The sequence below is a fragment of the Nerophis lumbriciformis genome, linkage group LG31, assembly GCF_033978685.3.
Source record: "Nerophis lumbriciformis linkage group LG31, RoL_Nlum_v2.1, whole genome shotgun sequence".
Taxonomy (NCBI): Eukaryota; Metazoa; Chordata; class Actinopteri; order Syngnathiformes; family Syngnathidae; genus Nerophis; species Nerophis lumbriciformis.
Genome location: NC_084578.2, coordinates 30942509 through 30965159, shown reverse-complemented (window position 1 = coordinate 30965159; position 22651 = coordinate 30942509). Strand labels below are relative to the sequence as shown.

Here is a 22651-nt window from a genome sequence, read left to right as displayed (position 1 = left end):
GAAAAAGAGACATGGCGACGACGAGTAAGAAGAAGAAATACGCTTGCAAGTTCTAAAATGATTGGAAAAAAGAATTTCATTTCATCCAGCACAGCTCGAAGGGGAAGGGCTTTGCTGCCTACACCTCAAACCCGCCCCCTCCTAACCATTCCCCCAACATTTAGTGACATAGGTTGGATTTTTGTTAACTACAAAGGATAAATATTCACCGTGTTGAACATGTACTGTATCTTTATGTATCTGTAATGGGTACCACTTTTGTTGCAGAAACGTGTGTACTTTTTTTGCTACTTTGAAGGTCATTCAAGAGATTTTGGACAAATAAGGTAAACATCTCTTGAAGCCTGTACAGTTGATTGTAAATTGATGTTGAAATGTATGTAAACAAGGTACTAATAACATGTTCTTGTATGTAATAGGGCAAAAAAGCCACTGCAATTATTTTGATTGCGTCATACTAAAGTTAAATAGGATTTACTTCTGATAGTTTCAGAAAATAAAAGTGTTTTGTTTAAAGAAAACACCTCCTTTGTAACTCGTGAGAATACCCGACCTAAACCTTTATTTCATTTATATAGGGTTCAACCACTAAAATGTACCTTTCAGAATAAAAGAATCCCACAAGTAGTTTTGTGTCCTGTGCTTGATAACGATTTTGACGGGCAACATTTATAATTCTTCCATAGTGTAAGGTCCTGCAGGAACCTCTGAAGAGAGCCTGTCCGAATGATAACTCTCCTGCTGTACAACAGAAAACCCCAACCTTCTATCCCTCGTGCAGATGGTAACGTCATCTTCTTTGTCTGGACCTCGCCCCGGCGTATTTGTGCAGGAGACGAGTGCAATATGTGCGTTAGCCCCAAAACTCTTGAGTTGGGAGACCTATTGTCAGAATAATTGTGTATATATTATCACACAACTTTTATGCTTAAGGGCCGTTACTATAATTATTGTCAATTGTGCTGAAGTGGTATTTTTCTTTGTCTGTGCAAAGCTGGCAATCCAAAAGATTGCAAGCCAGTCTTGTATCAGTGTCTGTGTCCAGGAACGGCCTGCTGACTGCCAAGGCGGAACACCGCCGTGACGCAGACAGAGCAGAGACAAGGCGATATCACTAGTGTCAACACATTTGCATTTCTTGTATAATCATATATTGTGTCTAACTGGAGCTGTCGAGATCAACCCCATTCCCTCAGCGACAGCTTCAGCGTTGTAACCAGGGACCTCCCAAATAAATAGAGGAAGCACGTGGGCTAGACTTTAGAGCGAAGTTTGGATCTGTAACTCGAGTACAGCCCAAATAACGACTTTCCTCAATTGAACAAATTGTAACTCTGTCTATGCATGATTTCTTGCTTCTCGTCTGTTGTAATAGATGTCATCAGTGTTTGAACCTGACACCTATTACCCTCAATCCCAATCTCCCACCATGGGGACCATCTCAGATGTGTTGCGATGTTCGTATTCTCTCCCTAAATTTGAGTTTCTGCATTCCTCCCTCTCCTACTCTTGGGCCCAAATGGTCACTTTTCAGCCAGCATTGACTGACAGCTAAATCTTGGAATAATTAGTGGGTCCCCTCTTCAACTGAATAACCCATCTGAGAAATTCTGTGACCTTAACGGGTTGTTTGCTGGCACACAATATTTTAAGGATCGTGTACTATCTTAGGTAAATAATACACCTCCAGGCAACTACAATCCTAAACTAACACCCTCCCTTCCACATAATACCTCTTCGGATTGGAAATAATCAAATGTAAACAATCAAACAATCAAATGTAGACACTTTTTCTTATACTTTCTGATCCATCTCTCTATGTCCACTACTTGCTGTACATATCCTACCAAGTCAGTCCTACACTGTTTCAATGTCCATTTCTCTAATGATGCAATTGTTGATGGTGATTGTTGATACCAACCAAACCTAATCCCCTTCCATATCCCACAAATAATGTAAATAATTCAATGTATATACTCTGATGATTATCTTGTGTGACGACTGTATTATAATGATAGTCTATATCTGTATCATGAATCAATTTAAGTGGACCCCGACTTAAACAAGTAGAAAAACTTATTCGGGTGTTACCATTTAGTGGTCAATTGTACGGAATATGTACTTCACTGTGCAACCTACTAATAAAAGTTTCAATCAATCAATCAATCAATCACGACAGTAGCAAAGATGGCGCCTGACGTTTAGTTGGCCTTACTTCCGTATACACAGCTCTGGCATTACATGCTCTCTAGAGACCTCTAGCGGTCGAGTGAGATAACTACAGTGTAAAAGAATGTGCGGACTGAAGTCGAGTATATTGCAAACAAATCTGAATTGAGGCTACATTGAACACACGTTATAAACGTTTCAACACGAATGGCAGCACTGTAGTCGCCATGAATTTACATTTTGATCAGCAGTGTTGGTCTCGAACATGTTAAAAAGAGAAACTGGAAATTGTGATGCATCGTGCTGTATTTTATTGCACGTTCGAAATAAACTCCAACCATAACCATAACCAATCACCATCAACTACTACAACTACTAACTAGCGGAAGTGATCAACCGGAAATTACGGTGCAAACGAGCTCGTCAAAATAAGAGCGCAAGGCCTTACAATTACCAAGAGAATGACTATAGCTGCATAACTGTTGTCTTTATTAAGTACACACATTATATTGAACAATACATTTCCCACCCTCCTCTGAAATGTCTCCTGGACGTCAGTTTAAAATATTTCTTGTCTTCATCGTCAAGATTTTCTGCAATGATCATATTTGGAATGTTTTATTTATTAAACTGTAATGCATTTGCATTTAAACCACGGGTGTCAAACTCATTTTAGATGGGGGGCCAAATGGAGAAAAATCTACTCCCAAGTGAGTGCCGGACAATAACTTCAAAATAAAGACAACTTCAGATTGTTTTCTTTGTTTAAAAATCGAACAAGCACATTCTGAAAATGTACAAATCATATTGTTGTTGGGGTTTTTTTACACTTACATGTTGCGGTTAATAGTATTCTATCTTTATTTGTTGTTATTTATACTTTCTGAATAAATGATGTGATAATGTTCATCAGTCAACTCTTTGGTGTTGATTTTCAATCTAACAAGATGTAAAAATAATATCCAAATAAAATTAAAGGATGTTGTTTATGTAGTTTGATCATTTTCCTCGACTGGTGCACTAACATCATGTGGTTTATTTTAATTGTTTTTTACATGTGTAGCATAATCTATAAAGATGCAAAGAATTGCTATTGCGACATCTAGTGGACACATTTAGAACAGCTGTTTCTTTCATTCAAAAATGACGACTCATTTTTGTTCTTAGCAAACGTATCCCGCGGGCCGGATAAAACCTGTCCGCGGGCCGTACGTTTGACACCCCTGATTTACACCCTTTTATGCTGCCTGACACCAATCATGTGTGCTTGGTAATCACCAAGCAGCGTGAGCAGAATGCTCTTGTTTACCGTTGCCAATTACTGACTCTTGAAACAAAACAATCCTTATCCTACATTGTAAAATACATTCTTTATGAGCTGAATAGTGTTCTGTGCAGATATATTATTCTGAAAATAGATACCATATTGACTAGAACTGGATCAAACATACTCAACTTCCAATACACTTTTACAGTTGCACAATTACTGTAAATACTCATAACACAATTATATATTCCCAAACAAATCTAACACAAGCACTACAGTGAGATGACTCAAACTCCATCCATCCATCCATCCATTTCTACCGCTTGTCCCTTTCCTTGTAGAGATACTTCTATGGATGTAATACATGATACAGTTCAGCATGAGAGGGATGGACTCAAAATACAAGAACCCTCCACCCCCGACACAACAGTCCAACGGTTGTCCTCGCACTGACATTCCTACAGCAGACTGTCTAAACTCTTCTCCGCCCTCCCCTTGTCAGCAGCATCGTCAGGCGGGCTGAACTTGTCGCTGTGCTCCTTCAGGATCACGACAACGTCATGGTGGCCAAAGTGCGCCGCCTCCTCCGTCGGTGTGTTTCCCCATCTGTACAAGCACATGATCACAAAGTGTGAAAAAATAAATCATGCATGTATGAGTTATAATACGGCGGTACCAACGTACACGTTTTTTGGGGGGGGATACTGAGCTTATTGTTTAGGTTTAGGTCGCAAGCAATAGTTTGAGTTACGAGTTCCTCCACTGCTGGTTAGGGCCAAAAGCAGAAAAAGCTGCGAAGTGTCTCATTATTCTCCGACTTCGATCGCATACATGAAAACTCAGCAATTTTCTGGTAAAAAGTATTTTATTTACAGGGTCCCAAACATGAAATGTCAAAAATGACTCAAATTGGAGATTTTACATCATCCGATGCTTGCATTTTCGCTGAAATCTGGCCGATATTAGAATATCCAAACAGTGGACATTTATCCATGAAAATATGGAGAAGCTGCCACTGGTGTGTTAGATGGAGAAGCAGCACGCAGGACATACAGTGGAAGGCCACTCTTCAAGGTACATGCAGAACATCACTGTTCTTTACCTAAATTGTTTTGGGGGACATATTTGCAGAAAGCTGATTACTGATGGACCGGATTTCTCTTTTATGTATTGTTATATATTCCTGAGAACCAGCATCCTCTGCAGTGGACATTTGATCTACTAAACTTTTATACCTCATATACAACAGGCGCACTCACACTCATTTTTTGGCAGTAGGTCCTTAAAAACCACAAAGATCATCTATCTCTATAATAGCAGTCTAATGTTTTTAAGGATCTTCAACAAAAATGTGAGCCTCTCACAATTTTTATTTTATTAGACTGAGCTGGTCTGTTGTCATTCCGTGGCCCTTAAGTAAACAAGTATCAAATAATTCTGTCTGGCTGATATTTATTTACACCTCCTCTCTGAGCTGCCACCCTAACGTGGTAGAGGAGTTTGCGTGTCCCAATGATCCTAGGACCTATGTTGTCCGGGGGCTTTATGCCCCCTGGTAGGGTTTCCCAAGGCAAACTGGTCCTAGGTGAGGGATCAGACAAAGAGCAGCTCGAAGATCTCTATGAGGAACACTGACAAGGAACCCAGATTTCCCTCGCCCGGACGCGGGTCACCGGGGCCCCCCTCTGGAGCCAGGCCCGGAGGTGGGGCACGATGGCGAGCGCCTGGTGGCCGGGCCTGCCCCCATGGGGCCCGGCCGGGCACAGCCCGAAGAGGCAACGTGGGTCCCCCCTCCAATGGGCTCACCACCCATAGCAGGGGTCATAGAGGTCGGGTGCGATGTGAGCTGGGCGGCAGCCGAAGGCAGGGCACTTGGCGGTCCGATCCTCGGCTACAGAAGCTAGCTCTTGGGACGTGGAACGTCACCTCGCTGGGGGGGAAGGAGCCTGAGCTAGTGCGCGAGGTGGAGAAGTTCCGGCTAGATATAGTCGGACTCACTTCGACGCACAGCAAGGGCCCTGGAACCACTTCTCTCGAGAGGGGCTGGACTCTCTTCTACTCTGGCGTTGCCGGCAGTGAGAGGCGACGGGCTGGGGTGGCAATTCTTGTTTCCCCCCGGCTCAGAGCCTGCACATTGGAGTTCAACCCGGTGGACGAGAGGGTAGCTTCCCTCCGCCTTCGGGTGGGGGAACGGGTCCTGACTGTGGTTTGCGCTTATGCGCCAAACCGCAGCTCAGAGTACCCACCCTTTTTGGATTCACTCGAGGGAGTACTTGAGAGTGCGCCCCCGGGTGATTCCCTCGTTCTACTGGGAGACTTCAATGCTCATGTTGGCAGCGACAGTGAAACCTGGAGAGGTGTGATTGGGAAGAATGGCCGCCCGGATCTGAATCCGAGTGGTGTTTTGTTATTGGACTTTTGTGCTCGTCACAGATTGTCAATAACAAACACCATGTTCAAACATAAGGGTGTCCATATGTGCACTTGGCACCAGGACACCCTAGGCCGCAGTTCCATGATCGACTTTGTAGTTGTGTCATCGGATTTGCGGCCTCATGTTTTGGACACTCGGGTGAAGAGAGGGGCGGAGCTTTCTACCGATCACCACCTGGTGGTGAGTTGGCTGCGATGGTGGGGGAGGATGCCGGACAGACCTGGCAGGCCCAAACGCATTGTGAGGGTTTGCTGGGAACGTCTGGCAGAGTCTCCTGTCAGAGAGAGTTTCAATTCCCACCTCCGGAAGAACTTTGAACATGTCACGAGGGAGGTGCTGGACATTGAGTCCGAATGGACCATGTTCCGCGCCTCTATTGTCGAGGCGGCTGATTGGAGCTGTGGCCCCAAGGTAGTTGGTGCTTGTCGTGGCGGTAATCCTAGAACCCGTTGGTGGACACCGGCGGTGAGGGATGCCGTCAAGCTGAAGAAGGAGTCCTATCGGGTTCTTTTGGCTCATAGGACTCCTGAGGCAGCGGACAAGTACCGACAGGCCAAGCGGTGTGCGGCTTCAGCGGTCGCAGAGGCAAAAACTCGGACATGGGAGGAGTTCGGTGAGGCCATGGAAAACGACTTCCGGACGGCTTCGAAGCAATTCTGGTCCACCATCCGCCGCCTCAGGAAGGGGAAGCAGTGCACTATCAACACCGTGTATGGTGAGGATGGTGTTCTGCTGACCTCGACTGCGGATGTTGTGGATCGGTGGAGGGAATACTTCGAAGACCTCCTCAATCCCACCAACACGTCTTCCTATGAGGAAGCAGTGCCTGGGGCGTCTGTGGTGGGCTCTCCTATTTCTGGTGCTGAGGTTGCTGAGGTAGTTAAAAAGCTCCTCGGTGGCAAGGCCCCGGGGGTAGATGAGATCCGCCCGGAGTTCCTTAAGGCTCTGGATGCTGTGGGGCTGTCTTGGTTGACAAGACTATGCAGCATCGCGTGGACATCGGGGGCGGTACCTCTGGATTGGCAGACCGGGGTGGTGGTTCCTCTCTTTAAGAAGGGGAACCGGAGGGTGTGTTCTAACTATCGTGGGATCACACTCCTCAGCCTTCCCGGTAAGGTCTATTCAGGTGTACTGGAGAGGAGGCTACGCCGGATAGTCGAACCTCGGATTCAGGAGGAACAGTGTGGTTTTCGTCCTGGTCGTGGAACTGTGGACCAGCTCTATACTCTCGGCAGGGTCCTTGAGGGTGCATGGGAGTTTGCCCAACCAGTCTACATGTGTTTTGTGGACTTGGAGAAGGCATTCGACCGTGTCCCTCGGGAAGTCCTGTGGGGAGTGCTCAGAGAGTACGGGGTATCGGACTGTCTGATTGTGGCGGTCCGCTCCCTGTATGATCAGTGCCAGAGCTTGGTCCGCATTGCCGGCAGTAAGTCGGACACGTTTCCAGTGAGGGTTGGACTCCGCCAAGGCTGCCCTTTGTCACCGATTCTGTTCATAACTTTTATGGACAGAATTTCTAGGCGCAGTCAAGGCGTTGAGGGGATCTGGTTTGGTGGCTGCAGGATTAGGTCTCTGCTTTTTGCAGATGATGTGGTCCTGATGGCTTCATCTGGCCAGGATCTTCAGCTCTCACTGGATCGGTTCGCAGCTGAGTGTGAAGCGACTAGGATGAGAATCAGCACCTCCAAGTCCGAGTCCATGGTTCTCGCCCGGAAAAGGGTGGAGTGCCATCTCCGGGTTGGGGAGGAGATCTTGCCCCAAGTGGAGGAGTTCAAGTACCTCGGAGTCTTGTTCACGAGTGGGGGAAGAGTGGATCGTGAGATCGACAGGCGGATCGGTGCGGCGTCTTCAGTGATGCGGACGCTGTATCGATCCGTTGTGGTGAAGAAGGAGTTGAGCCGGAAGGCAAAGCTCTCAATTTACCGGTCGATCTACGTTCCCATCCTCACCTATGGTCATGAGCTTTGGGTTATGACCGAAAGGACAAGATCATGGGTACAAGCGGCCCAAATGAGTTTCCTCCGCCGGGTGGCGGGGCTCTCCCTTAGAGATAGGGTGAGAAGCTCTGTCATCCGGGGGGAGCTCAAAGTAAAGCCGCTGCTCCTCCACATGGAGAGGAGCCAGATGAGGTGGTTCGGGCATCTGGTCAGGATGCCACCCGAATGCCTCCCTAGGGAGGTGTTTAGGGCACGTCCCACCGGTAGGAGGCCGCGAGGAAGACCCAGGACACGTTGGGAAGACTATGTCTCCCGGCTGGCCTGGGAACGCCTCGGGGTCCCACAGGAAGAGCTGGACGAAGTGGCTGGGGAGAGGAAAGTCTGGGCTTCCCTGCTTAAGCTGCTGCCCCCGCGACCCGACCTCGGATAAGCGGAAGAAGATGGATGGATGGATGGATGATATTTACACATACAAAGTCTCCAAAAGCATTAGAAAGTATCCAGTAACAAACGTGTCTGCGTCATTAAACTTATTGTGTCTTGAACTTGACCAGTAGGTGAATGAATTCATTATATATATATATATATATATATATATATATATATATATATATATATATATATATATATATAGAGCGCTTTTTCACAATTGTCTCAAAGCGCTTTCAATAGAGGAACTCATACATTGAAGAGTGGTGGTGGTGGTGAGCTACATTTATACCAGTGTTGGTGGCACTGGGAGAAAGGTGGGTGAAGTGTCTTGCCCAAGGACACAAGGACAGAGACTCAGGGGGCGGATGCTGGAATCGAACCAGGAACCCTCAAGTTCCCGTTGAGCCAGTCCGCCGCTAACAAGAAGAATTACTACTCTACTTCAGATTCCAGACAGCATAGACCCATTCCATATGGTAATACTGAATACGTTTTTGACTACTTCCACTTGATCAAGCCTTTTCTAACTACAAAATGATAAAAGTATTATCTTGTATCCAATCAATATCGCTATCGGCCAATACTCAAAGCTCCAATATTGGAATTGTAGCGGAAGTGAAAAAGTTACTTATTACGTTAAGCACAGTGCATTCGGAAAGTATTCACAGTGGTTTATTTTTTCCACGTTTTGCTATGTTACAGCTTTATTCCAACATGGAAAAAAAATCTACACCCAAAACCACATAATAACAATGTGGAAATGTTTTTTTTTATAGATGAATGCGTTAAAATGTAATATCGGAATTTATCGGTATCGGGGTTTTTTTATTATCGGTATCGTTTTTTTGTTTTTTGGGGTTTTTTTTGTTTGTTTTTTATTAAATCAACATAAAAAACACAAGATACACTTACAATTAGTGCACCAACCCAAAAAACCTCCCTCCCCCCCACAAAAGGGTTGTTTCTTTCTGTTATTAATATTGTGGTTCCTACATTATATATCAATATATATCAATACAGTCTGCAAGGGATACAGTCCGTAAGCACACATGATTGGTCCACTAATAGTACTAACCTTTGACTAACTTTCATTAATTACTAGTTTCTATGTAACTGTTTTTATATTGTTTTACTTTCTTTTTTTATTCAAGAAAATGTTTTTAATTTATTTATCTTATTTTATTTTATTAATTAAAAAAAAAAAAAAAGTACCTTATCTTCACCATACCTGGTTGTCCAAATTAGGCATAATAATGTGTTAATTCCACGACTGTATATATCGGTTGATATCGGTATCGGTTGATATCGGTATCGGTAATTAAAGAGTTGGACAATATCGGAATATCGGCAAAAAGCCATTATTGGACATCCCTAGTTTTTTTAAATAATTTTTTTTGCAAATGTATTAAAAAATAAACCAAAAAAATATACATATACATAAGTATAATCCGATATAATCCAATTTGTGTTGATATCGGAAGGATATAAATATTGGATCAGTCGATATTAGAATATCCAAACGGTGGACATTTATCCATGAAAATATGGAGAAGCTGCCACTGGTGTGTTAGACGTACATACTTTTGGCACTGATAACACAAAGCTAATATGTTTTGTTTTGTCATACAGCTTAGCATATATTCATTGATTTATCCTCTTTTGCGGGTCTTCGGTGACCCAACCTTGCATATTTTTGGACAGTGAGCGGAAACGCAAGTCACTGAAGGCAACGCACAAGCGGAGAGAACACACAAACACCACACACATATAAATGATTCATCACTGATGGTGAGATGATTGATTGGAATCGTGTTTCAGAATAGCTCAGGTATGGAGGGGAACTGTTGAATGCAGTGCATGAAGTTGGCCAGTAGGGGGAGGATTACTGCTGCGGAGGCTGCACTCACCTGTCTCTGGGGACTGGGTTGACCTTGCAGGCCTCCAGCAGGAAACGCACCACCTCAGTGTGTCCTGGAAGCACAAAGAGTTTGTGTGTGCATACATAGAAACTATAACAAATATAAATGATGAACATGTTACTGATTTCCAACAGCTTTATTACATTAGCTTATATATATAGCTTTGGGTTGCTCGACAATCGCTTTGAGCTAGCATTTTAGCAAGTTAATCTCCGGCTTGCGGCCCCTTCAGTTTGAGGATTTTATTAGCGAAGGGTTCTTTATTCCGTAGTGTCAGGTTCAAACACCGATGACATCTATTAGACAAGACAAGAAGCAAAGAAATCAAACAGAGACAGGATTCAATTTAGCTCATGAGGAAAAACGTCTGGGCTGCAACTTCGTACAGTCTCCCACCACGCTCTGACGAGGGACTTCCACGCCTGCTCTTTTATTTGGGCCTTTTCTGATTACATAGCTGCAGCTGTTTCTAAAGGGAGGGGGGTCGTAAACAGCTCTTGCACTCGGTCATAAACACCCATCCATCCATTTTCTACCGCTTATTCTCTTCGGGGTCACTGGAGCCTATCTCAGCTACAATCGGGCGGAAGACGGGGTACACCCTGGACAAGTCCTCACCTCATCACAGGGCCAACACAGATAGACAGACAACATTCACACACTAGGGCCAATTTTAGTGTTGCCAATCAACCTATCCCCAGGTGCATGTCTTTGAAGGTGGGAGGAAGCCGGGGTACCCGGAGGGAACCCACGCAGTCACGGGGAAGACATGCAAACTCCACACAGAAAGATCCCGAGCGCAGGATCGAACCAAGGACCTTCGTATTGTGAGGCAGACGCACTAACCCCTCTACCACTGTGCTGCCTTGTTTACTTACAATTTTAAAGAAATACGTTTTTCTTCTAAAATGATGACTCTGGTGTACTTAAAATTTGACTTAAAAGACGTTACACTGATTGCTCGTATGATTGCGACTTTTTCCGCACAAGGTTTTTGGCTGTATTCACTGTACAACGATCTAATATTTCAAAGAAAAAGTGCCTGTAGCTGCGTCAGGTCTGCTCCCTCTCTGCTTTGTAGATCTCGAGTCAGGACAAGGTCTTCCTGTGGCTGTCAATAGATCAAATAAACCGACACCTCCATGTCGCATCCCATCGCACACAGTGGAGTTTAACAAGCCTTTTGCTTGATAAGATGAAAGACAGCTTTTGTTTTCTCGCAGGGGACCTGAACTCAATGGAACACAAAGTTGTGTGATAACTTATATACAATTATTCTGACACGTAGCAAGTCTTTAATTGTGATGAGACCGGAAAAGATGCCATGGCAGACCTGTATTACAGCGAAGGAGAAGGTTCTACCGGACACAAGCTGATGAAGGAGCGCCTCACACTGCTAGTTTGTGCTAACGCTAGCGGTTACAACGTGAAGCCACTGCTCTTTTATCACTCCAAAACTCCCAGAGTGTTCAACAATGCGACAAATAATCCAAGACACAAGGTTCAAATGATTTTCCTTTTTTTGTCTTTTGTTTTTGGAGCGCACTCAAGAGACTTGTGTGTGTGTGTGTGTGTGTGTGTGTGTGTGTGTGTGTGTGTGTGTGTTGACATTTAAGCATATGTATGTATATGTTGTTGTGTTGTTTGGATAAAAAAAGAGACTGTTGAGCCATTACCTCCCTTGTTATGTTGGTTTGATAGATGAATACATTATAGTGTCTTCAAAGTGTGCATTTTGTTTTTACTAAAATAAGGACTTTTGTCGAGGCTCTTCTCACTGGCACTCAACAAAGGCAGACGCTCCCTTTTCCCTCTCCCTTATCTCTCCTGCTTGTTTCTTTGTTTTGTCTTGTCTTAACTTTCTTGTTGCCTATTTTTGCACTGCTCTCTAAAATCTAAACAATGGAATTGTTCAACTGGTCTCTCAACAAAATTGACAAGATCTTGGGTGTGGGGGAACCTGCCTATCTCGACGGACTCTTGGGAGAAGAGGAGTGCCGCGTGCCTGGTGACCCTTTCAGTCGAGGACGTTGAAGATTTATATATTTAATCGAAATCATGATAACAGGACATCTGCTGATTGGAGTAAGCGTTGCTCTGGGTATTGTGGAGAATGCATATATGTTTAAGAGTTCTTTCTGTATTCATAGCCATGTTTAGATCATCTAGTACTTTTCCTTTGTATATTCTACCAGTTTCTCTCTGTCTTCATAGGTCTGTTTAGTGTCTTAGACAATTGGAATGTGAATACATCCCCCCTTCTTGCCTTATCAGTGTTGCGAGAAGGAGAGGTGGGGGCTTTCTTTGTGTGCAAGAAGTTGGCTCTTCTGTTTGAGAGGGAGATCAACTAGAGTAGCCGATATGAATGTATTGGTGTGGGCTGATCTCCTGAAATTTCAGTAAAACTTGATAATATTCCTATTCTGTCTTGATGGTCCTTCTTACTCAGCATATATGTCATCGGAAGAACTTGGGATTGACCAGTAACTTAGATTCCCTGGGAGGAAGAGCTGGTCGACGCAACAGTATCGACAAATTGGAAGATGCTAGCAGCAGCTCAAAGTAAGTGTGATGAATTTGAGGACTAGAAATATGACAATTGGAGTGAAATGCTTGAATTTATTTTCCCTCGCTCAAACACAAACATTCTAATCGGGATGGTTTTCCCTGGCTGCAAGCGACATGGCAAGGTTGTTACTTCGAGAAGAAGAAAACAGTGTAGCAAAGATGCAACAAACTCCTTCCCTGTCTCTCATGGACATACACCTGTTGTTTGTTGACTTTTGTTGACTGACTGGCTGTGCTATCGCGTTTGCGAAAGCACCAAGGTCGTGCAACAGAGACACGCTGCAGGCTTACAAACACATATGCATCCACAAAAAATATACGCCACACACACACACACACACATACCCCACCGGCAACCCTTTCGACGCTTCACCCCACGTGGTATGATGGAACATGGAGCAGCGCCCCTAGTGGCTGGCAGCTTCGGGTCAGATGTCCGCACCCGACGCCTCAATGCAAATTTCAAGTTGAATGTTGTAATATGTATATGTGCTTTGCTATCAAGTTTTTTTTGTCACTCCATACTTGGCCCCCTATACCGCCATAGGACCCCAGTCTGAGATTGACTTTTTTGTTTTTTTACCTCATCCAACCCTAGCGCCTACCCTTTTTCTTCCTATCACGGGGCGCCGTAGTGGCGACTCATCACCGTTCCTGTTCTGTCTACCTGTACAATGTTTGTCTATCTTGAACGGGTTTGTGGTGGAAATTAAATGTTGTTGTATATGTGGAATGACACTAGCATACTATAATCAATTATAAACATTGATTCTTAGAGGGAATTCTGTTTCACTATAAAAAAAAATTGGTTTGCGAACCATGTTCAAGAACCAATCAAGTTCCTAAAGTGAGGTTCCACTGTAATTGGAAATAAACTAAGTAATTATTACGATTATAACTATTCCTCCTATTGGTATGATTTTATTACCTTCAGCTGCTGCCACATGGAGGGCTGTTCTGGAGTCATAGTCCCTCTGCTCCATGTCCATGGATGACAGGGCAAACCTGCACAGACACACACAGCAACAAATCCTTTTGTTTACTAACCTCAAATTAAATCGGTGTCTTAAGATCGGGGGCCACATGGAGGAAAATCTACTCCCAAGTGGGCCGGACTGATAAAATCACGGCACGACAACTTCAAATTCTGAAAATGTACAAATCATAATGTTGTTGGGGTTTTTTTTACACTTACATGTTGCGGTTAACAGTATTGTATCTTTATTTGTTGTTATTTATACTTTTTGAATACATTATGTGATAATGTTCATCAGTCAACTCTTTGGTGTTAATTTTAAATCTATCAAGATAAAAAAAATAATATCAAAATCTCATTACAGGATGTTATTTATATAGTTTGCTCATTTGCCTCATCTGGTGCACTAACATGTGGTTGATTTGTTTGACATATGTAGCATCATCTACAAAGATACAAAGAATTGCTATTGTGACATCTAGTGGACACATTTAGAACAGCGGTTTCTTTCATTCAAAAATTTCAACTCATTTTTATACTTTGCAAACTCATCCCGCGGGCCGGATAAAACCTGTTCGTTTGACACCCCTAGTCTAGGGGCTCCTATAGGGCAGCCCATTCCACCCTAAACCCAAAGTCACCGCCTCGTATACACTTCAAATGATTTTCCACTTGCCAAGATTTTTTTTGTTGTCCCTAGTTTTAAGAGATTTACATCATAATCTTAATTTTTGCATGAATAATTATATTTTTTCTATTGTAGTTTAAAAATGTTAACATTGGAAAAAAATAACTATTTTAAGATATTTTGGTTTTCCCCACATAGAAAATTATGCTACATCCCGAGGATGCTTAAGTTAAGAACAGCGAGTTGAAAAATGATTGTTTTCAAAATAAAATACTTATTTGAATTTTAAAAGTCCAGTTATATAAATCTTCATTTAGGGTGTCTTATCAAGTAAAATTAACTAGCTGCATGGACAGATAATTTCACTAGTCTTTAGTCGTTTTTTCCCTTCAAATCTAGTCATTTTATCTTATATTACTAAAAACAAATTATTGCATGGATTTGGTTAAAACCAGCTTTGTTAAAACCCACGTAAAAACCTAATTATGTTTTAAAGTTTCAAAGATGGAATTAAAATATAACAAATAATCATGTTTTTTTTTGGAAGAAATAAAAAGTTTACATTTTTTTTGTACAAAAAAGGGCCAACAAATTCAAAATTAAGTGGCCAGAATATTAAAGTAAATAATATAGACTTTATTAACAAGTATAATTATGTCAATGCTTCAAAAAGGTTACCGACATTGAAGCCTTGATTCCAATGTTGAATAAAAGTATATACAGTATATATACTTTTATTATTTTGCAATGGAATGTTAAAAGTGGCTTAATCAAGTGAAATTCGCTTAACAGAGAACAATGGTTGATGTGAAAAACACAGTATTTTTTTTTGGCAACACCCAGTGGCCACAATAGTTGATTCATTTACGCTTACTATGTAGTCATCTGAGTGATGTGGACACGTTTGTTACTGGATACTTTCTAATGCGCTTCTGTCTTAGAGACTTTGTATCAGTAACTAATTACTCAATACTTGTTTGCATTGACAAATGTCACTACAGAGGGCCCCACTCAAATATTAACACTGAATTAATTAGTCATCTTACTCTAACCTACTTTGAGTTTTAACAGGACCAACCTCGTCAAATGATATGAAACCATGTGTTAATCACAAAAATGATTATCGTGGCTTAGGTCAGGCTGATTTGAAAATAAATACTAATCAACTGCTTTATCACTTTGTCATCATTTTTGCGCTTACATTTTTTTATGACTTCAGACTTGTTTGATATTGTCATTACTGCCACAAGTGGTTGAAAAGTGTATTACAACGGTGTACCACTGCGGGCCAAACAGACAGCAGATAACAATGGGCCACTATTTTAGACTGCAATATTGTTCAATTAAGGACACTTATTACATGTGTAGCTTGTGTACTATTGTGTGCTTAGCTGTTGTGTAGCTGCTAGCTCCCAGTAGCCTATAGCCTACCATGTTTACCATTCCTAAATGACTTGAATAAAATACAAGAAAAGACCAACCTTATGTTATTATTTAATTACTTTTAGATGTTAACTGGCTATGTTGTGTTTATGTTGTGGGGGAAACATTTTTGAAATTTGAACATGGAAGTCCAGGAGCGTGACCTAACCGATTCTGCTGTATCGTTGCACTTCATGCCTCGAAGAAAGGTTTTCCCAAAACTTGACATACAGTACTGTTGAAATGTGAAATATTTCTCTCCTCACTGGGTGAATGAAGTGTGATCAGTACAAAATTCAGCATGTTTACCTCCTCAGAGCAGAGACATCTCCTGTGTAGGCAGCAAACAGCAAGTTAATGACAGACTTGACCTGCAGATTAGAGAGTACAAAGTTGCACAACAACAAAGGGATGGAATTACAAAACAAATGTGAGAACATTTGCAGCGCTTGCTGGAATATTTCAATAGCAGAAATGGATTGTTTTTCCATCGTAAAGCCTTTTTTTACATACTGAATCATAATTTCAAATAAAGGATGACAGGGGATGCAAAACAATAAAGTGCAATACATTTTCATAACATGGTCACTACTGCCTAGTTTCTCTTGTTATATTCTTATTTTCACTGTTATATATTCATTCTTATTGTTGTTTTTTATTTTTATTCTTATTGGTATATTGTCTATTTTATTTCCATTTATACCCCCAATTTTTAATTTTTACTTTTTACATTCATTCTCAATTGTGTACACTGCTGCTGGAATTTTAATTTTCCTGAAGGAATCAATAAAGTACTGTCTCTCTATCTATCTATCTTTCTCAATTTGGATTATTATTATTTGCATATTGGCTGGTAGAAATGGTTCTACGAACTACCGGTGGTTACGAGCCAACCTGGAAATGTGGGTTAGTTTATATTACAAATCCGAATAATGAACACTTGATGGAGGAAGTACAAACCCCGTTTCCATATGAGTTGGGAAATTGTGTTAGATGTAAATATAAGCGGAATACAATGATTTGCAAATCCTTTTCAACCCATATTCAATTGAATGCACTACAAAGACAACATATTTGATGTTCAAACTCATAAACTTTATTTATTTTTTGCAAATAATAATTAACTTAGAATTTCATGGCTGCAACACGTGCCAAAGTAGTTGGGGAAGGGCATGTTCACCACTGTGTTACATGGCCTTTCCTTTTAACAACACTCAGTAAACGTTTGGGAACTGAGGAGACACATTTTTTAAGCTTCTCAGGTGGAATTCTTTCCCATTCTTGCTTGATGTACAGCTTAAGTTGTTCAACAGTCCGGGGGTATCCGTTGTGCTATTTTAGGCTTCATAATGCGCCACACATTTTCAATGGAAGACAGGTCTGGACTACAGGCAGGCCAGTCTAATACCCGCACTCTTTTACTATGAAGCCACGTTGATGTAACAGGTGGCTTGGCATTGTCTTGCTGAAATAAGCAGGGGCGTCCTTGGTAACGTTGCTTGGATGGCAACATATGTTGCTCCAAAACCTGTATGTACCTTTCAGCATTAATGGTGCCTTCACAGATGTGTAAGTTACCCATGTCTTGGGCACTAATACACCCCCATACCATCACAGATGCTGGCTTTTCAACTTTGCGCCTATAACAATCCGGATGGTTCTTTTCCTCTTTGGTCTGGACGACACGACGTCCACAGTTTCCAAAAACAGTTTGAAATGTGGACTCGTCAGACCACAGAACACTTTTCCACTTTGTATCAGTCCATCTCAGATGAGCTCAGGCCCAGTGAAGCCGACGGCGTTTCTGGGTGTTGTTGATAAACGGTTTTCGCCTTGCATAGGAGAGTTTTAACTTGCACTTACAGATGTAGCGACCAACTGTAGTTACTGACAGTGGGTTTCTGAAGTGTTCCTGAGCCCATGTGGTGATATCCTTTACACACTGATGTCGCTTGTTGATGCAGTACAGCCTGAGGGATTGAAGGTCACGGGCTTAGTTGCTTACGTGCAGTGATTTCTCCAGATTCTCTGAACCCTTTGATGATATTACGGACTGTAGATGGTGAAATCCCTAAATTCCTTGCAATAGCTGGTTGAGAAAGGTTTTTCTTAAACTGTTCAACAATTTGCTCACGCATTTGTTGACAAAGTGGTGACCCTCGCCCCATCCTTGTTTGTGAATGACTGAGCATTTCATGGAATCTACTTTTATACCCAATCATGGCACCCACCTGTTCCCAATTAGCCTGCACACCTGTGGGATGTTCCAAATAAGTGTTCTATGAGCATTCCTCAACTTTATCAGTATTTACTACGCTACTGTATTTCAATGTTGGTCATTATGGTGGTACTTGAAGAGCCAAGTGTCTTCTGAGGTGGAACTTGATTTAAAAATAGAGATGCCGATAAATGCGTTAAAATGTAATATCGGAAATTATCGGTATGTTTTTTTTTTTACTATCGGTATCGTTTTTTTGTTTTTGTTTTTTTTATTAAATCAACATAAAAAACACAAGATACACTTACAATTAGTGCACCAACCCAAAAAACCTCCCTCCCCCATTTACACTCATTCACACAAAAGGGTTGTTTCTTTCTGTTATTAATATTGTGGTTCCTACATTATATATCAATATATATCAATACAGTCTGCAAGGGATACAGCCCGTAAGCACACATGCTGGTCCACTAATAGTACTAACCTTTAACACTTCATTTTACTCATTTTTATTAATTACTAGTTTTTATTTAACTGTTTTACTTTCTTTTTTATTCAAGAAAATGTTTTTAATTTATTTATCTTATTTTATTAATTTTTTTAAAAAGTACCTTATCTTCACCATACCTGGTTGTCCAAATGAGGCATAATAATGTGTTAATTCCACAACTGCATATATCGGTTGAAATCGGTATCGGTAATTAAAGACTTGGACAATATCGGAATATCGGATATGGGCAAAAAGCCATTATCGGACATCCCTATTTAAAAAGTTTGAGAGCCACTGCAGTAGAGCAAACACAAATCTAACTAAATGACGGGTAACTAATAAATGAGGAGTCATACTAAATACCAGTCATTTTCAACTGGTGAGTCACAACCCAGTTTTAGGGGGTTGCCAATCTTTGCCCGGGCAAAAAGAAAAAAGAGAAAATCTTGTTTTTTAGTCAGAGGGGGTATTTAGTTTTTGCAGTGGGTTATCATATAATGATCATCCACGAGGGTGTCAAGAAAACTTTGTAATGCTAATTAACAGCGGCATATAAATTGTCTATTTCAGTGTTTTTCAACCTTTTCTGAGCCAATGCACTTTTTTTTCATTGAAAAAATCTCGAGGCACACCACCAGCAGAAAACATTAAAACATGAAACTCAGCAGCCGATATTGACAATAAAAAGTTGTTCTCGCAATTGTCGGATATGAATTCAAACCATAACCAAGCATGCATCAAATTGGCTCTTGTCTCAAAGTAGGTGTACTGTCATGACCTGTCACATCATGCCGTGACTTATTTAGAGTTTTTTGGTGTTTTTCTGTGTGTAGTGTTTTAGTTCTTGTCTTGCACCCTTATTTTGTTGTTAATTGTCATGTCATGTACGGATGTACTTTGTGGACGCCGTCTGCTGCTCCACACGCTGTAAGTCTTTGCTGTCGTCCAGCATTCTGTTTTTGTTTACTTTGCTGCCAGTTCAGTTTTAGCTTTGTTTTGCATAACCATCCCTAAGCTTTTGTTTATTTTTGGTTTAAGCATTAGACACCTTTTTACCTGCACACTGCCTCCCGCTGTCGTCTGCATATTGTGATCACGACAAACCATGTTCCCGACATCTACAAAGCAATTAGCTACCTGCTCCCACTGGTTTGCAAAAAATATTTTTAACCCAATTAGGTGAAATTTCATCATCTCCCACGGCACACCAGACAATATCTCACGGTGCACTTGTGTGCCGCGGCACAGTGGTTGAAAAAAACTGGTCTATTTTATTATCACATTTGGAGGTTTTTAAAAAAATTGCCATAAAAATTGCTATGCTAATCGCTAGCGTGTACGGTATATGGGATTTTCAATGTAAATAAGCATCAAGCAAGCACATTTGTTTAAATGCATTTTGTACACGTTGAATGTTGCAGATAAATGATTTGATCTAATGTGAGTGATTATTTTTGCATGTTTCATTTTTACGGCACTCCAAAGTAACAGATCTTAAACGAAACTCAACTGCAGTTTATTAAGAACCTGTTATCCGTCTGCTAAACCAGTGTTTTTCAACCTTTTTTGAGCTAAGGCACGTTTTTTTTGCGCTGAAAAAATCCGGAGGCACACCACCAGCAGAAATCATTAAAAAATGAAACTCAGTTGACAGTAAAAAGCCGTTGTCGCAATTGATGGATATGAATTCAAACATGCATCAAAATAGCTCTTGTCTCAAAGTAGGTGTACTGTCACCACCTGACACATCGCGCCGTGACTTCTTTTGAGTTTGTTGCTGTTTTCCTGTGTGTAGTTTTTTACTTGTCTTGCGCTCCTATTTTGGTGGCTTTTTCTCTTTTTTTGGTGTTTTCCTGTAGCATTTTCATGTCTTCCTTTGAGCGATATTTACCGCATCTACTTTGTTTTAGCAATCAAGAATAGTTCAGTTGTTTTTGTCCTTCTTTGTGGGGACACTGTTGATTGTCATGTCATGTACGGATGTACTTTGTGGACGCTGTCTTTGCTCCACAGTAAGTCTTTGCTGTCGTCCAGAATTCTGTTTTTGTTTACTTTGTAGCCAGTTCAGTTTTAGTTTCGTTCTGCATAGCCTTCCCTAAGCTTCAATGCCTTTTCGTAGGGGCACTCACCTTTTGTTTATTTTTGGTTTAAGCATTAGATACCTTTTTACCTGCACACTGCCTCCCGCTGTTTCCGACATCTACAAAGCAATTAGCTACCGGCTGCCACCAACTGATATGGAAGAGTATTACACGGTTACTCTGCCGAGCTCGAGACAGCACCGACACTCAACAACACATAATTGGCAGACTATAATTACTGGTTTGCAAATAATATCTTTAACCCAAATAGGTGAAACTAGATAATCTACCACGGCACACCAGACTGTGTCCCGCGGCACACTAGTGGTTGAAAAACACTGTGCTAAACTAGCAAGTAGAGACCAAACGTTAGCAGGAGCAAAATAAACCTTCACACATGCGTTTTGAAATTGTGGATACAAATTTAAATGTGTTAATTTGCACGAGAACAAATTCAAACTGCACTTTGTTTTCGTTAAATGTAAGATAGTTGACAAATTTAAGTGGAAAGATTAAGGAGTAATGGTGGGTCCTGCAGCCAAACCATTTCAGAACCTGTTTTAGAGCTTGTTTATATAAAAAAATGGAAAATAAATGACACTAAAACTGGTTTTGGCAGTGAAATATTCAAATGAAAAATGTAATGCATATATTAAGACAACATTTTATTTGGATATTTTTATAATAAGTAGATTTTAAATGTGAGTCTTTATATTGTCCTTTTTTCCACAATGACTGCTTTTATTTAAGTTAAAGTACCAATGATTGTCACACACACACTAGGTGTGGTGAAATTTGTCCTCTGCATTTGACCCATCCCCTTGTTCACCCCCTGGGAGGTGAGGGGAGCAGTGGGCAGAAGCGGTGGCCACGCCCGGGAATCATTTTTGGTGATTTAAACCCCAATTCCAACCCTTGATGCTGAGTGCCTCTAGAACAGTGGTTCTTAACCTTGTTAGAGGTACCGAGCCCCACCAGTTTCATATACGCATTCACCGAACCCTTCTTTAGTGAAAAATAAAATTGATTTTTTTTCAAATTCAAGACAAAGTTATATGTTTTTGGTAACACTTTAGTATGGGGAACATATTCTAAGTAACAAAGACTTAATTTAGAGTTATTTGGACACTAGGGGAACACATTCTAAGTAATAAAGACTTAATTTAGAGTTATTTGGGTTATAATAAGGCCATGCCAAATAAGTCATTAATAAGTACTTATTAATGACTAGTTAAGAGCCAATATGTTACTAATTTGCATGTTAATAAGCAACTAATTAATGGTGAATATGTGTTCCCCATACTAAATTGTTACCATGTTTTTGTACTGGTGCATAAAATGAAGCGTGCATGAACATCACCTTGTTCAAAGAACAAAAGCAACACGGTGCATAAACTCACAACAAATGACACACCTGCAAACCAGTCAGCTGTTGCCGTATCCGTAATACGCCGGTAGGGAGAAGCTTGTATTTACATGATGAGTCGGGTGTGTTTTGACCTCCGCCGAACCCCTGAGGCCGACTCACCGAACCCCTAGGGTTCCATCGAACCCAGGTTAAGAACCACTGCTCTAGAACTTGTCCTATTTAGCGCCATGAAAAAAGCTGAAGTATAGCTTTTTGGGTTAGAGGCTAAACTCTTTCCCGTATTGCTCTATTTGGTACTGATGAACAGTATTTTTTTTTCATATCAAAACCAATATTGATATCGTATTTTCCGGACTATAAACCGCTACAATTTTTCCACGCTTTCAACCCTGCGGCTTATCAACAGTGCGGCTAATTTATGGATTTTTCTTCGCTAACAGCCATAATTTTTGTATTTAACATACACGTTTTTAATAGAACACAAGCAGAGACACTGAAAAGGTGTGTTATTGTTTGTGCTATGTTGCGATCTTTTGAGCGAGTTCGCTCACTACAGTATTTCCTTCTGTTTAGTGCTTTGAACTGGAAGTACAAGTGCCGTTCCGTAGTAGTCATCCATAGCATTTCTACTTGTTTTTTTTGTTTTTTTAGAGATGTCCGATATGGCTATTTTGCCGATATCCGATATTGTCCAACTCTTAATTACCGATTCCGATATCAACCGATACCGATATATACAAT

General features: G+C 41.3%; 1 protein-coding gene across 1 annotated transcript in view; it reads right to left on the bottom strand.

The window, feature by feature from the left end:
* Positions 1 to 2621: 2621 nt before the first annotated feature.
* Positions 2622 to 22651, bottom strand: part of LOC133574159 (glutaminase kidney isoform, mitochondrial-like) — a 73012-nt gene continuing 52982 nt past the window's right edge. The window contains exons 15-18 of the mRNA XM_061926239.2: positions 16062 to 16123; positions 13655 to 13731; positions 10147 to 10210; positions 2622 to 4042 (exon numbers count right to left, since the gene is read on the bottom strand). Of these exons, the coding sequence (XP_061782223.1) occupies positions 3895 to 4042; positions 10147 to 10210; positions 13655 to 13731; positions 16062 to 16123 (351 nt within the window). The 3' untranslated portion in view covers positions 2622 to 3894. The remainder of the gene's footprint in view (positions 4043 to 10146; positions 10211 to 13654; positions 13732 to 16061; positions 16124 to 22651) is intronic.